Here is a 13,799-nt window from a genome sequence, read left to right on the forward strand (position 1 = left end):
AAGATTATTACCTATATCCTCTCCAACAGAGAAAAAACATTGCCCAGGAATGTGCTAATGCAGTAGGTTCAAATCAACTCAAGTGGAATGATCCACAATACTCTTTTGTTGCAAATTATATGTAATATAAAAGTTATCAAATGCAGTCTCCTGCCATGTTTAATCCAGCACGTGTATTACAAAAGGGTTCCCGAAACAGTGTAGGTGATGTAAGGAACCTGTATGTATGCCTGAGGAAAGGTCATGAAAAACTGGAAGAAACTGCAGGTGTCAGGACTTCCTTCGGCTACCATTAGCTTGGCTGCAGGAAAGCTAGCATGACAGGCTGTCACCAAGGCAACTGGCCTGAGATTACCTGCTTGAGTGGGAAGAATAAACAGCAAGCTGGAATGGCCAAGTTCTGTTCTTTCAATAAAGGGGACTGGAGCTTACCAAAGTCCCGTGCAGATGAAAGAGACTTTGGAATACAGTAAAATACAGTACTCAACATAAAAAAAACCCTAAAATGTGGGCCACTGGTCCCATCACCTCCTGGCAAATAGAAGGGGAAGATATGGAGGCAATGACCGATTTTACTTTCTTGGGCTCTATGATCACTGCAGATGGCGACAGCAACCATGAAATTGAAAGACACCTGCTTCTTGGGAGGAAAGCGATGGCAAACCTTGACAGCATCTTAAAAAGCAGAGACATCACCTTGCCAACAAAGGTCTGCATTGTAAAAGCTATGGTTTTCCCAATAGCGATGTATGGAAGTGAGAGCTGGACCATAAAGAAGGCTGACCGCCAAAGAATTGATGCTTTTGAATTGTGGCACTGGAGGAGACTCTTTAGAGTCCCCTGGACTGCAAGGAGAACAAACCTATCAATTCTAAAGGAAATCAACCCTGAGTGCTCATTGGAAGGACAGATCCTGAAGCTGAGGCTTCAATACTTTGGCCATCTCATGAGAAGAGAAGACTCCCTGGAAAAGACCCTGATGTTGGGAAAGTGTGAAGGCAAGAGGAGAAGGGGACGGCAGAGGACGAGATGGTTGGACAGTGTCATTGAAGCTACCATCATGAATTTGTCCCAACTCTGGGTGGCAGTGGAAGACAGGAGGGCCTGGCATGCTCTGGTCCATGGGGGCACGAAGAGTCAGACACGACTTAACGACTAAACAAAAAATATAGTACTGATCATCACAAGCTACGATGATCTTCAAACCTAAGTCCTTCAAGCCCTGTTGCTTTGAAAAACATATTGTAGTGATGATTTGCATTAGCTGACTTTGGAGATTTTATCCTCAATGTCACGATACATTAAATAAAACAAAAACAAACCATCTTATAACATTTTCAAATAAGCAGAAGCTTCTATCAGTTCAAAGCTGTATACTGTCCTTCTGGTAAGTGAGAGACAGAAGGAAAAGGGTCTTTATAATAAGAAGTGACATACAATGCCCTTAGAAAAACATTCCGTGCCAATCTCTCACTGCCCACTTAAAGGTCCTACTGTGAGTCACCGAGTGCATGGCAGCTACAGAAATCATCCCTAGGCTAACCTGCTGATCTGTAACATAAAACATATTTACTTCTTTTCAGTGAGGAGCCTGATGCCTGCAGAATGGTGCTAAATTTCCTAAAGGCCCCCAAAAGACATGCCAGCAGTGCAGATGCTCAAGACTTGGCTGCATTCCACTACACACAAGCAATCTTCATCACATTGCAGCTGAATTAGCAGATCTACAAAGTATGAATTGTAAGCACCTATCTGGAACCCGCTTCACAGGAATTCCGATCCATTTCCCCTTCAACGGAATACAAAAGTCACAAGTGTAATAGGTGCAAGAGCAGAATTTCTGGATCCTTTAGGAGAAAAGCAGCATATATATGTGTGTATGTGTATGTATATGCTGCCTTTCTCTTAAAGCAGTGGTCCCCAACCTTTTTCAAACTGTGGACCGGTTTAGCATGCATGCTGGGGAGAGTCTGTGTGTAGGCGTGGCATCCGTGCGTGGGGTGTCCATGCGTGGGTGGGCAGGCATGGCATCTGTTCACGCATGGGGGGGCGTACGTGCGTAGGTGTGGCATGTGTGTGTCCATCAGTGGGGCATCCATGCATGTATGTGGACAGGGTGTATGTGTCTACAGGGGTTGTGCATGCCGGGGGGGGGCGGGGAGAGATCTGTCTCTGCAGCCTGGTCCTGCCAAGGCCACAGCCCGATACCGGGCTGCAGACCGGGGGTTGGTGACCCTTGTCTTAAAGGATCCAAGAAGGCTTACAGTATTAAAATAAACAAAGGTAAAAGGTAAAATAATATTTTTTTACAATAATGAACAGAATTAAACAAATATATTAAAACTTAGAATTGTATAAATTATACACGTATACATTTTATGAGACACAAAATCACATTCCCACATGACATTATCTTCTTGACCCTTCAAAAATCCTCTTGCCATTTGTACAGTTTGTGTTTACACCTGCAGAGGGTCTTGATAGTTACCCTAAGAAGTCATGTCATTCTGTGATACTGCACAACTTGACCGTATATTCTCACTCTGGGAAGAAGATGTGGAACACCACCCGCAGGACTCTTGTGGGATATGGTTTTCCACAATTGCTCAAACTTTTGCAGCTGCAAAGTTAGTTAGTTAGGAGCCTCATGACACAGTGGGTATTGCAACCAAAACTGTGCTCATTGACCCCAGGTTCAATCCCAGGTAGCTGGCTCAAGGTTGACTCAGCCTTCTATCCTTCCGAGTTCGGTAACAGGAGTGCACAGCTCGCTGGTGGGGCAATGTGTAGCATGCATAAATAACTTGTAAACTGCCCAAAGAGTGCTTTAAGTGTTATGGGGTGGTATATAAGCAGCATGCTTTGCTTTTTTTAAAAAAAGTGGAACTATATAACAGAATTTGGGCCAACATGTAAAACTGCATATACAAGCTGAGCACCACTGGCTCCTGGAGAAATAAATAATATCACAGTGCTGTTCAACATACAGTGAATGAATTTTACATATATGGGAGAGATCCAAGTAGACTGACATAGTGATATCACTTTTAGCTGCTGACTTGTGCTGCACATGATACAGAAGTTTGTCTTAAGCAACATTTTTGGAATGTTTATCTCCTTACCTGCTTTATGGCTGTTACTGTTATTACAAAAAACAATGGCAATCCACTGGTAATTGGACTTGTAGGTGTATCTATCATAAGCTAGAACAGAAAAATAAGGATAAAGATAGTTTTCGTAATGAGCATAGTTTTGAAGGTATGTTACTGTGTTTCCCCCAAAATAAGACAGGGTCTTATATTAATTTTTGCTCAAAAAAACACATTAGGGCTTATTTTCAGGGGATTTTTTTCATGTACAACAATCTGCATTTGTTCAAATACAATAATGTTTTCTTCTTTTGGTTGCTGCACAATGGTGGAGGAGGATTCACTTAACTAGAGCTTATTTTGGGGGTAAGACATATTATGAGCATCCTGAAAAATCATATCAGGGTTTATTTCCAGGTTAGGTCTTATTTTCAGGGAAACAGGGTAGTCAAAACTGTACAACACATTCAGGAGTCTACAAATTTTGGCTTTTGATTCTCATAAACCTGGCTTAACCAAAGAGGGGCATTTTCTGTTCCTCTTCATCACTTGGACACTTCCAAGAGCCTCTGAAGTCTAATACAATGCAGAGAAGGAGCCTAATTAACCTCTGAAGGCACTTAAAAGTCTTCTTCCTATACAACCAACTTCAAAGAAACCTGCCAGTCTCCCTCTGGACTAAAATATTATTAATACATATTATATACCATCAAGTTGGACCCATCTTGTATTGATCCTAATAGGGCTCTCAAGGTTTCGTGATATATTTAAGGAATGATTTTTAACAGTTCCAATCCACCCACCCCTTTGAGTTTCCACGGTTGAGCAGAAATTCAAACCCAGATCTCTGGAGTCCTCGTCCGTGACTCTACCCACTGTACCACAATAAAATTAATACTGGCTATTGGTCAACAACTTGACAGCCCTCCATTGTACAACAAAAAATGTACAATGTCATGGCAGTAATCCCTCCTTGCTTCAGAAGGGGTGAAAGAAGGTTGTGCTGTCAAACCGTTGTATGGGCTGATATAGAGATTCACTCCAGTCTGTACTGTTTACGAGATATGTCAGGGTTTGCTTGATTTAAGCAGTCACATAAGAGATTGGGTCTCTGCATTAACCCTCCAAGCACAAAGAGAACAGCACATAGGGTCGGTGGAAGATAGGCACATACATAACCATATTTCGGCATGATGAGAGCCTGCTGTTCCACATTCATGTTGCTCACATTGAAAAATATAGAAGTACAATTTGTCGTATGAATACTGTATTGTAGTGCCAACTACAGCAGAAAATATTAACAAGCTCTCCTCTTATGATCTTCCAACTTCTAGAGGAAAAGCAGTATCTTGTAAAACAGGCAGCAGGTATTCCGGGAAAAATATCAACGGAACAGCAATTATTCAGAACGCAACATTAATCTAAGAGACTTACTATATTTAAGCATAATTTAACACATTAGCTAAGAAGGACAAAGAATAGATTCTATGTAAATAAATCATGTCCCTCTTTCCAAGGATGAGATTTAGCAGTTAATCCTCACAGAAGAAAGCAATTTAGGACAAATCAATGACCGTATACAGTGGGGTCTTGACTTGAGAACTTAATCTGTATTGGAAGGCGGTTCTCAAGTCAAAAAGTTCTCAAGTCAAATCTGCATTTCCCATAGGAATGCATTGAAAACCATTTGATCCGTATCTGCTCTTTTCCATCCATAGAAACTAATGGGAAGCTGCTATTCTGCCTTCGACCACTAGAGGGGGATATTTTATTTCTTAGGTCAAGAAAGGTTCAGGGAAGGCAGGGAAAATACAGTCCAGGCAGTACAAGTACCAGGCAGTCCGAAGACTGTCTCCCAATCCACTCTCTAAACGCTGGGAGGAGTGAGGAAGCAGACAGGCACCCTTTTCACTGGCCAACAGTTAACTGAAAGTTCAAATTTTGCACTTTCCCTGCCTCCCACGTGGTTTTTTTTCAGTTCTTAACTCAAATCTAAGTATGTAAGTCAAGTCAATATTTTCCTATAAGAGTGGTTCTTAAGTCAAAATGTTCTTAACTCAAGCCGTTCTTAAGTCAAGACCCCACTGTAGCACTTTAATGTTTGGCTTAAAGTAGCCAAGCTGTGCTATTTTTTACTAGGCCAGGTTGCTGTGTTTATACATTAGGCACATAATTAGTTTTAAAGCTCATTAATCAGCCGGCACCAGTTTACTATTGGGTGCACTTTGGCATCTGGTTTGTTCACAATTCTACAGTTAGATTTACACAACACCATAGGAGGTATATCCCCATGGTCTACTGCAGACTGTTCAGGAATGAGTACTCGATGGGGCATGTGCATATAGACGTGAAAAGAATGTGAGTGAAACATGACAAAAATATTCCCAGCAAGAAAAGAACGAGGAAAACTGGTACTGTCCACCTGGTTGCTTCTTCCAAGACATATCTATGAGTGACATGGAATTCCACAACTAATAAGCAGTTCTCAGTAACTACTGGGGACACAACAAATGCGCTCATAAAGATGTGACTTTTGCCTATTTTTTAAAAATCCAGAGTACTAAGCCTAACTATGACTAGTACAGCTAAAATTGGGCTTTTTCTGGAGTTGACTATCAGGGCTTTAATAATCAAGACCTGATAAATCCAACCCAAAACTTAGCATCAAGGAATCTGCATCAATGAATCCAGTTCTCCAACACTGGAGGCATTCAAGAGAAATTTAGATGACCACCTGGCAGATATCCTTTGACTTGTACTCCTGCATTGAGCAGGGGGTTGGACCCTTACAGGCCCCTTCCAACTTCATGATTTTATGAACCTGGTCTAGATTTCTGGACTGTAGTCTGCTCTAAATAGGCCCTAATTCCCTTACTTCCTTCTTTTAATTCTCTCAACATACACACACCCATACTCATATACACATGAAGTCCAGACTTCACAACTTTTATTTTTTCCCCCTGACGTTCCCATCTGGATTTTCCTGGATCAATTAACCTGCATGCTCCCCTAGATCTTCAAGAACCTGTCCTTTGGAAATGGGAACTGTATGTCTTTCTATCTCAATCTTTACATCCAAGATTGTTAAACAGCTGGGAACATAACGAGCTTAAACTAGAGAAGATTAGAGGCATATATAATGTTTTAGAAAGAGCTAACTATGGCTAATTTTGTGAAACTATAATTTAATATGATACTTTAATCCAGACTGTTCTGTATTACACTTTTCATTTCATCACTGTACTGCACTGTTAGGAATTCACTCTATTTTTTTTTTTTACATTGCGCCTTCATTTCATGCATCTCATTCCCTGTTTATATGCTATGATTTAAATAAATCAAATTAATTACCGCCAGTGAATAGCTTCAGATAATCTCTGGTTACACCCTCTTGCCGACTGGGACAAACAGAAAAACCTCATTTTCAGTCATAAAATCTTCTTAAAACCAGTATTATTTTATCCTAACTTTTAAATGCTCTCATAGAAGAGCAAATCAAAACAAAGCAGTTCTGACACATCGTTGTCCATTGTTGTTTAGAATGCCTCCACATTTGCATGATGAGTTAAGAGACGCTGTATGCTGCCACAGAGCTTTCAATCTGATTAAGTCTATGAAGAATGGAATGTGTAAGTAAACGTACTATTCAAAGAGTGCGGGTTGGAAAGAGAACATAAAATCTTGATGGAAGTGCAGATAAAATTATTTGTTTTCCTACTCTGAGAAGCAGTACATTATTAAAGTACCATTCGGGCAATAATTCAAGATACTGTACATCTTGTTAGGGTGCGGGAGCCAATGCCAAAGAAATGCAGCTAACTGGGGCTGGTTACAGGAATCACATAAACCCTGTTAGAGCAGCTTGACTGGTTGCTGATCTATGTCTGGACAGAATTCGAAGTGTAAGTTCTAACCTGAAAAGCCCTAAATGGCCTGAGCTTCTTAAACTATCTCAAGGACCGCATCTCCCTTTATGGCATACTTGAGTGTTAAGATCATCAGGAGATGCCTTTCTCTTGGTCCCACCACCTTCACAGGTGCATCTGATGGGGACACAGGAGAGAGCCTTCTCTGTTTTTGTTCCCAGACTCTGGAACTCCCTCCCACTGGAGGCCAGACTAGCCCCCATCTTTGCTGTCCTTCCCCAAGCAGGCAAAGTCCTTTCTCTTCAGGCAAGCCTTCCCTTAGTGACTGGCTGCCTCAGTAAGGTTTTTGAATGGATTACTGCCCGCAATGTGCTTTGATGTCACTTATGTTTTTTTAGTATCTAAACGAGCAGACCTTGTCTAGAGGGGCGGGGTATAAGTCCAAATAAAGTAAAGTAAAGTAAAGCATAAGCAACACAACAAAACTGCTTTCGGTCCTTTCTATGGAGAAAGAAGGGTTGAAAATATTTTGAACAAACAAAGATTCCAAAGGCCTAAATTCAATTACACAAGTACACCCATTAAATCAACTGCCAAATAGTAAATCAACACGTATGATTCAATGGGTCAAACTATAGTTGGGATTGGTTTTAGCTGAATTGTACCATTCTATTGCTAAGGCTAAGCCAGCCTAATTTTGTACACTACCAGGACAGGATGCTACCCGGATGCTGAACGTAAGCCTCTCTAACATAAAACTTTAAAACTTTAGTGACTAATTTTTGAAACACTGGCCAGAATCAACTTCCAATGTAAGCTTGCTTAAGTGAACTGGCAGGAAGTCATAGCTGTTCATTAATGAGGGGCTAGCTGCATTCCTGCACTCGTGCAGCAGGATCCTGGCCACTGTGCATCTATATGCAACTTACAGTAAAAACAACAATCCAGCAGTTACTAATAGAACTGAAATAGATAAAAGCAGCATGGCAAATAACATTAACGTCTGAGAATTGTAATGTAAGAAACTTCACACAATATGTTTTCTTTGCTTCTGAAATAATCAAGATAGTAATTAGTTAAAATGAAGTAAAATCCTTCAGGAAGGCCTCATAAAAGCATTCAAATCTTTTATGCAAGCCTTTTTCTTTAATTTCCCTTCCTTTTATTTTATTTTCAAATTTCACTTTTGTTGGTTGTTTTACGCGTTCTTTATTAACTACTAATCAAAATAATAAAAACAAATCCACTTTAAACTCCTCTGAAAGAGAAATGAGTGAAAAGTATAAATTCAATTAAATGGCTGAAAAAAATGGAACAATGTCATTCCCTCAATATTTATTTGCAAAAAGGAAGATTGCAATGAAACTGTATATTAAAATTTTAAAATTTGTTCCGTAACAAAAATTATGAGCATAAGAGTTCAGAACAGTAAGGATAGTGATAAAGCCGAATGAGGAAGCAAAGTGAAATAGAATACACTGACATGATGGCTATTCAATGAAGATTGTGGAAGCGCTGCTTATAAAAAAAGCATGTTAAGAATCCCATCTTACTAAAATCTATTTTTACATCTTAGAAAGAGGCTTCAACAGAACTTTTGAAATGCACAGATAAAAGCCAAGAGGAAATCCTAGTGAAATAATTCACAATGGATTTCAGATGACATCACTATACACTAACTTGTACAGACAAGCTAAATGACTGTGGGAGAAACAAGATCTATAAAACATTTACTGAGAAACCAGAAATGGTTTCCGCTTTTAGTTGTTTCATGAACTGTTTTCATTTGCTCTGTCCTTTCACTTGCTCTTTTGATTAAAATTGCTATGACATGGATTTTTAACATACTGTTTTTAATGTGAAATCCACAAGACCTCTCTGAAGACAGTGAACTGACTAGCATTTAGAAGACAAAATATAACCAGCAACTAACTCAAAATAAACGAACAGCAGTTTACAAAAGGGTGTGTGTTCATGCACAAAAAAGAGCACATGAAAGCCTCCCTACCATGTCAAACAAGGTGGCACTAGCTAGCTGACCATGACTGACATCCTGTTGCTTAGCAAGAGCAAGTCACAACTAGAGTTAAGGTTCACTGAATCAATGGAACATATGGAACAGGTGACTCCCCAGATCCCAGGTGATTCAATGGGCCTACTCCAATTGCAACTTACTTTGCTAAGTAACAGGATTTCAGCCCTTGTTTACAGTGGTGCCCCAATTGACGATGACCCTGCCTGACGACAAAATCGCTTTACGATGATTTTTTGTGATCATTATAGTGATCGCAAAATGATGTTTCTATGGGGTTTTTTTCACTTTACGATAAATAGTTCCCTGCTTCGGGAACTGTTTTTTTTTCAGTAGACGATGACTAGAAACAGCTGATCGGCAGTTTGCAAAATGGCTCCCCGCTGTTTTCCGGACCGACTGTTTGCAAGACAGGTGTCCCAAAATGGCTGCCCTATAGAGGCTCTTCGCTGGACGATGAGGTATTTCCCCCATCGGAATGCATTGACTGGTTTTCAATGCATTCCAATGGTTTTTTTTCCACTTGACGACGATTTCGCTTAACAGTGATTTTCCTGGAACATATTATCATGGTTAAGAGGGGCACCACTGTACAATTAGGAAGAGATCTAATCAGAGCCAGAATTAGGACCAGGGAGCTTGCCAGAGGATTTACAAACCCCTCCTACATTGCTAAAGTAAGGTTCTGTGACATTGTAATGTCTGTGAAATATACATCCCTTGCTTGGAAAGGAATGTACTATGATGGGATAGATATGGCCTACTGTTCGATTAAAATCAGTGGTTCCCAGCTTTGGGTAATCCAGATATTCTTGGACTAAAATTCCTATAGACCGTCACCACCAGCTATTCTGGCCAGGGATTCTGGGAGTTACAGTCCAAGAACACCTGGATTACCCAAGGTTGGGATCCACTGAACTAATAAAATTAAACAGGGTGGATTAAAATTCATGATTTTAAAAATATCAGATTTAAACAAATTTAAATATGATTTCTTAAAATTTTAATCACATTTATTTTAATGAAATGCTTTTGGAGGAAAAATCTATCTGAACATAGTTTTCTATTTAGGATACATTATAGTTCCAAGGTTATACAGCAGGAAATAGAGCTTAGTTATGTAACAGCACAAGGTTGTATGTTATTCATGAATATTTACATTTTTGGTAAACTAATTCAATTAATCTAAGTTACCCAAGTGGAGATAACATGCACCTTTTTACAGTTAAAATAGTATAAAATAAACAAAGTTCAGGGGGGAAAAACCTCAATTCTACTGTCGTCCTGCAAATCTATTTACAAACAATGAACACATTCCCTTAAATGCAAAATTTGAAGTTTGTTTGGAGTGAAATACATCTGTACCAGGCTCTAAGTGTGAGGAGGGTCAAGCAGTAAAAACAAAAGTGAAACCTTCTGAACAGCTTACAAACCTTGGGGTCATTGTTCACATAGCTTGAAGTTATTTTTTTAAAAAAAAGATATTTTGTTTAACCACTTCAGTTAATAAACATTGTTATTTATTAAGCAGATACAAGAATATATAAATTATATGTTATTTTTGTTAAATAAAACAATTTAAGTAGTTCTCCAAATATGAGTGATTAACCTATTAAACTACAATTAATTCTGATATAGCTGTTTTAGTAATCTGACAAGTTATTACTCTATAAAGGAAATCTTCATCCGGTTGCAAATATTAAAGATTATGACTACCAGCAAGAATCACTCTTCACATTGAAAAATAATGATTTAAATCGACTCAATTTAAATCAAATCCACCCTGAGATGAAAAGAATTTAAAATGGAAGACATGAGTTGACGATTAGGAATCAAGCCATGTCTGTTGCTCAACCCAGGAATTTCCTCATCAAGAAAGACTTAAAGAATTTAATAGTACTCACTTTGGTAATGCACTTCACAAAATGTAGTCTCTTTTTATAGACTTCGAAACGTCTGTTTGAGAGCCTTTGGTCTAAAATGCTCTAACCACTTAAGTATTGTGTAAACGGGATGGGTTGTCTAATATCAGTAACCCGACTGTCATGGATGACACTAAAACCTGTCAGGCAACCTAAGATATCACACCTTTTATTTCAAAGCCTTTAACAACGTTCTTCGTCTCTGTCATAATTCTATGACAGGTTAGGCAACAAAGACAGACAATATAATCTCAAAAGTAAGCAGGGCAAAATAACAGCTAAATTGTCTGTTCCTGAGCTCACCAAGTTGCATTTCTTGCTTGTGAGGGAGGCTACTATTTAAATTCTTAATAAAAAGCAGACTAAGCAGATGTATTTTGAGTCACAAGCTCCTAGAGGTGGATTTGATGATCTATAGGGTCCTTTCCACCTCTGCAGTTCTGAAGCGCAGCATCTATTGACAAGGTTTTGAAAACTTCCCTATAGGATAATCAAAGCACACTAAAAAAAATCCCCTTCCTATTTTGACAGTGATGCTAATTCATGTCACCATGCATTTAGGTTGCAGTGCCGAAGCCTGACAACTGTGTCAATTCTAGGTTCCTTGAATTTTTACCATATACATGGTAAGTATATTTAGTGAGATGCTGTGCCAGTCCTTAACTTGGAAAAGAATTGGCTTTCAACACTTAATTGCAGTGTTGTTGCCAGGCTAACCAAATTATGCTCCACCAAATTAAACAGCCATTGGAGTTCTTAACACCTTCACTCTAAAACATCTAAAAGAATGATAACATCAGTGAGTCATTCAGTGACCTTCAAGCCTGTGAAGGACTAAACAAGGATCACCTCCTCTCCCCTGGAATAGTACAGCATTATTTACTGTGTCTCCACCATCAGTGATATTTAGGTACAAAGCCCTTGCGGTTCTCCCTTTCTTTCTAATTACAATCTAAGTAACTGAAAATGAATCTGCCGAACTAATCATCAATGGACTAAGCCCTCTGTAACTCAGCCTTGGAAAATGTGAAGATTTCCTTTTTTTTTCATTTAAAAGATTTGAAGCATCATGAAACAACACACTCACACGAATACATGAAATTTTTAAAAACTCAAAAGCAATTTTCCCACACACCATGGTTCAGTTATACATGCTTAAGAGACTCGTAGCACAACTTACCTGAACCAAAAATATAATAAGAAAATAAAAGTTGGCTATTCTTCTGAACTGCTCAAATAAATTTTTGGGAACAAAATTCCATACAGTGTACTGCAAAAGAAAACAACAACAACATAAATACATTTGCTTGATATCCTGTCAATTAAAACACAATGGCCAAAATCCCTACTGAAGTTACACAGGCATAACACAATTGCCATAAATCCCATGGGTGAATTGCTTCAACTGCCTAATTAAGTGTAACTCAGTGTACAACAGAAAATGCCTATAATAATATCTTTAAAATACAGCCGTTCACCAGCAAGATTTTTCCCACCTGCGTTGCACTAGTGTAGAAACCGAATAGCATTTTGGACAATCATTGTTCAACAAGATCCCCTACCACCAACTTTGCAATAAAATGAATGCATTTACAAACATTTTAAGAATAAGAGTACAATCTTTGGTCTAGATGAGCAGGATAGAAATCATCTTCTTGTCAAAATATTTCTGTTACCCAATTCACTTCCCTAAACACACTGCACGTTAAGAAAAACAATGCAAAAAAAGCCATAAAGCAAAGGGAAAAATATAATTCACATCTGGCATCTGGTCACCTAGAATCTAGGGGACAATCTCTAAAGTTTGGTTACTAATGGTGGGAACCATCAATGGCTACTGTTCATGAAACTATTTCTTCCTGAATCCAGTTATAATGCTGGCCTTTGGTAACACCTGTGCTTCTGCACTGAAACTACTGATACAATCCTACATTTCCCTTTAGCCATTAACATTATTTATTTATTTACTGTATTGTTCCCCACCCATCTAGTCAACTGACTACTCTTACATGTGCTTACTTTTTCAACCAGCTTCTTTATTCTGAGAAATATATCATTTGTGATATTTTATATAATGCTTCAAACATAACTCAAACATGATTACAGATGGGGATGACTCACCTACCCTAAATGAAGACGCAACCGCCATCTTTGCAAAGGGCAGCCAATGTCCCTTACTGCAGGCAGTGGCTGCAGAGGCCAGCTGGAGATTGCGGTGGCGCTGGATGGTGGCAGTGGCTAAGGTAGAGAGAGGAAGGGCCGGGGGATAGGCTATGGAGATGAGTGGCTCACCGATCAGCTGATCGAGAGGCCCATGGGCAGAATGAGACAGCCATAGGAAGAGAGGGAAGGCTAGCCAGCAATTTCTATGGAACGGATTATCATCATCATGCGGGGCACCACTGTAATTGAAGATGGTGCTCATCACTACGAATGCTGTGCTATTCTTATTCAGCATTCATTTTCACAAGCAGTGGCTTGTTGTGGTAGGGAGTTTTACCTTCTTATCCTTTCAGAGTACACACTTACTCCTTAAGCAGAAACAGAAAAAGAAGGTGGAGACACAGAACTTGCAATCTAGATGGCATGCATTTTTAGCAGAAAAAGGCAATTTCCAGAGATCTTGGCCTGTATCTCCCTCCTGTCCAAGATCTTACAAAAGCTACCCCTGCCCCTCCAATGCCCCATAATTTTCCACTTCACATGGTCCACAATAGCCCCCTGTAAGGATCATGAAAACATCATTTTGCCAGATTTTGGGGTCTCCACTGCTTTTTTTAAACACATGGAGATATTTATCAATACCTCTGACCATGCAAAAAAACCAACCAACAAACAAAAAACAGGGATCTAGGGGCATGCAGCCTGCAGATCACACCAGCCAATTCCT

The 13,799-nt window shown here is 39.3% G+C and overlaps 1 protein-coding gene across 27 annotated transcripts in view; it reads right to left on the reverse strand.

The window, feature by feature from the left end:
- ATP11B (ATPase phospholipid transporting 11B (putative)) overlaps positions 1–13,799 on the reverse strand; it is a 109,001-nt gene that overhangs the window by 71,612 nt on the left and 23,590 nt on the right. For 26 of the 27 annotated variants that reach the window (XR_013543263.1, XR_013543260.1, XR_013543261.1 and 23 more), the window contains exons 3-4: positions 12,090–12,179; positions 3,123–3,203 (exon numbers count right to left, since the gene is read on the reverse strand). Coding sequence is in view for 16 of the 27 variants with exons in the window: in XM_078389798.1 (XP_078245924.1) it covers positions 3,123–3,203; positions 12,090–12,179 (171 nt within the window). In the remaining 11 variants the exon portion in view is untranslated. Of the gene's footprint in view, positions 1–3,122; positions 3,204–4,263; positions 4,463–12,089; positions 12,180–13,799 lie in introns of those variants that run through there. The other variant, XM_072996245.2, reaches the window with a different exon arrangement.

This window comes from Pogona vitticeps, chromosome 3, assembly GCF_051106095.1.
Source record: "Pogona vitticeps strain Pit_001003342236 chromosome 3, PviZW2.1, whole genome shotgun sequence".
Taxonomy (NCBI): domain Eukaryota; kingdom Metazoa; phylum Chordata; class Lepidosauria; order Squamata; family Agamidae; genus Pogona; species Pogona vitticeps.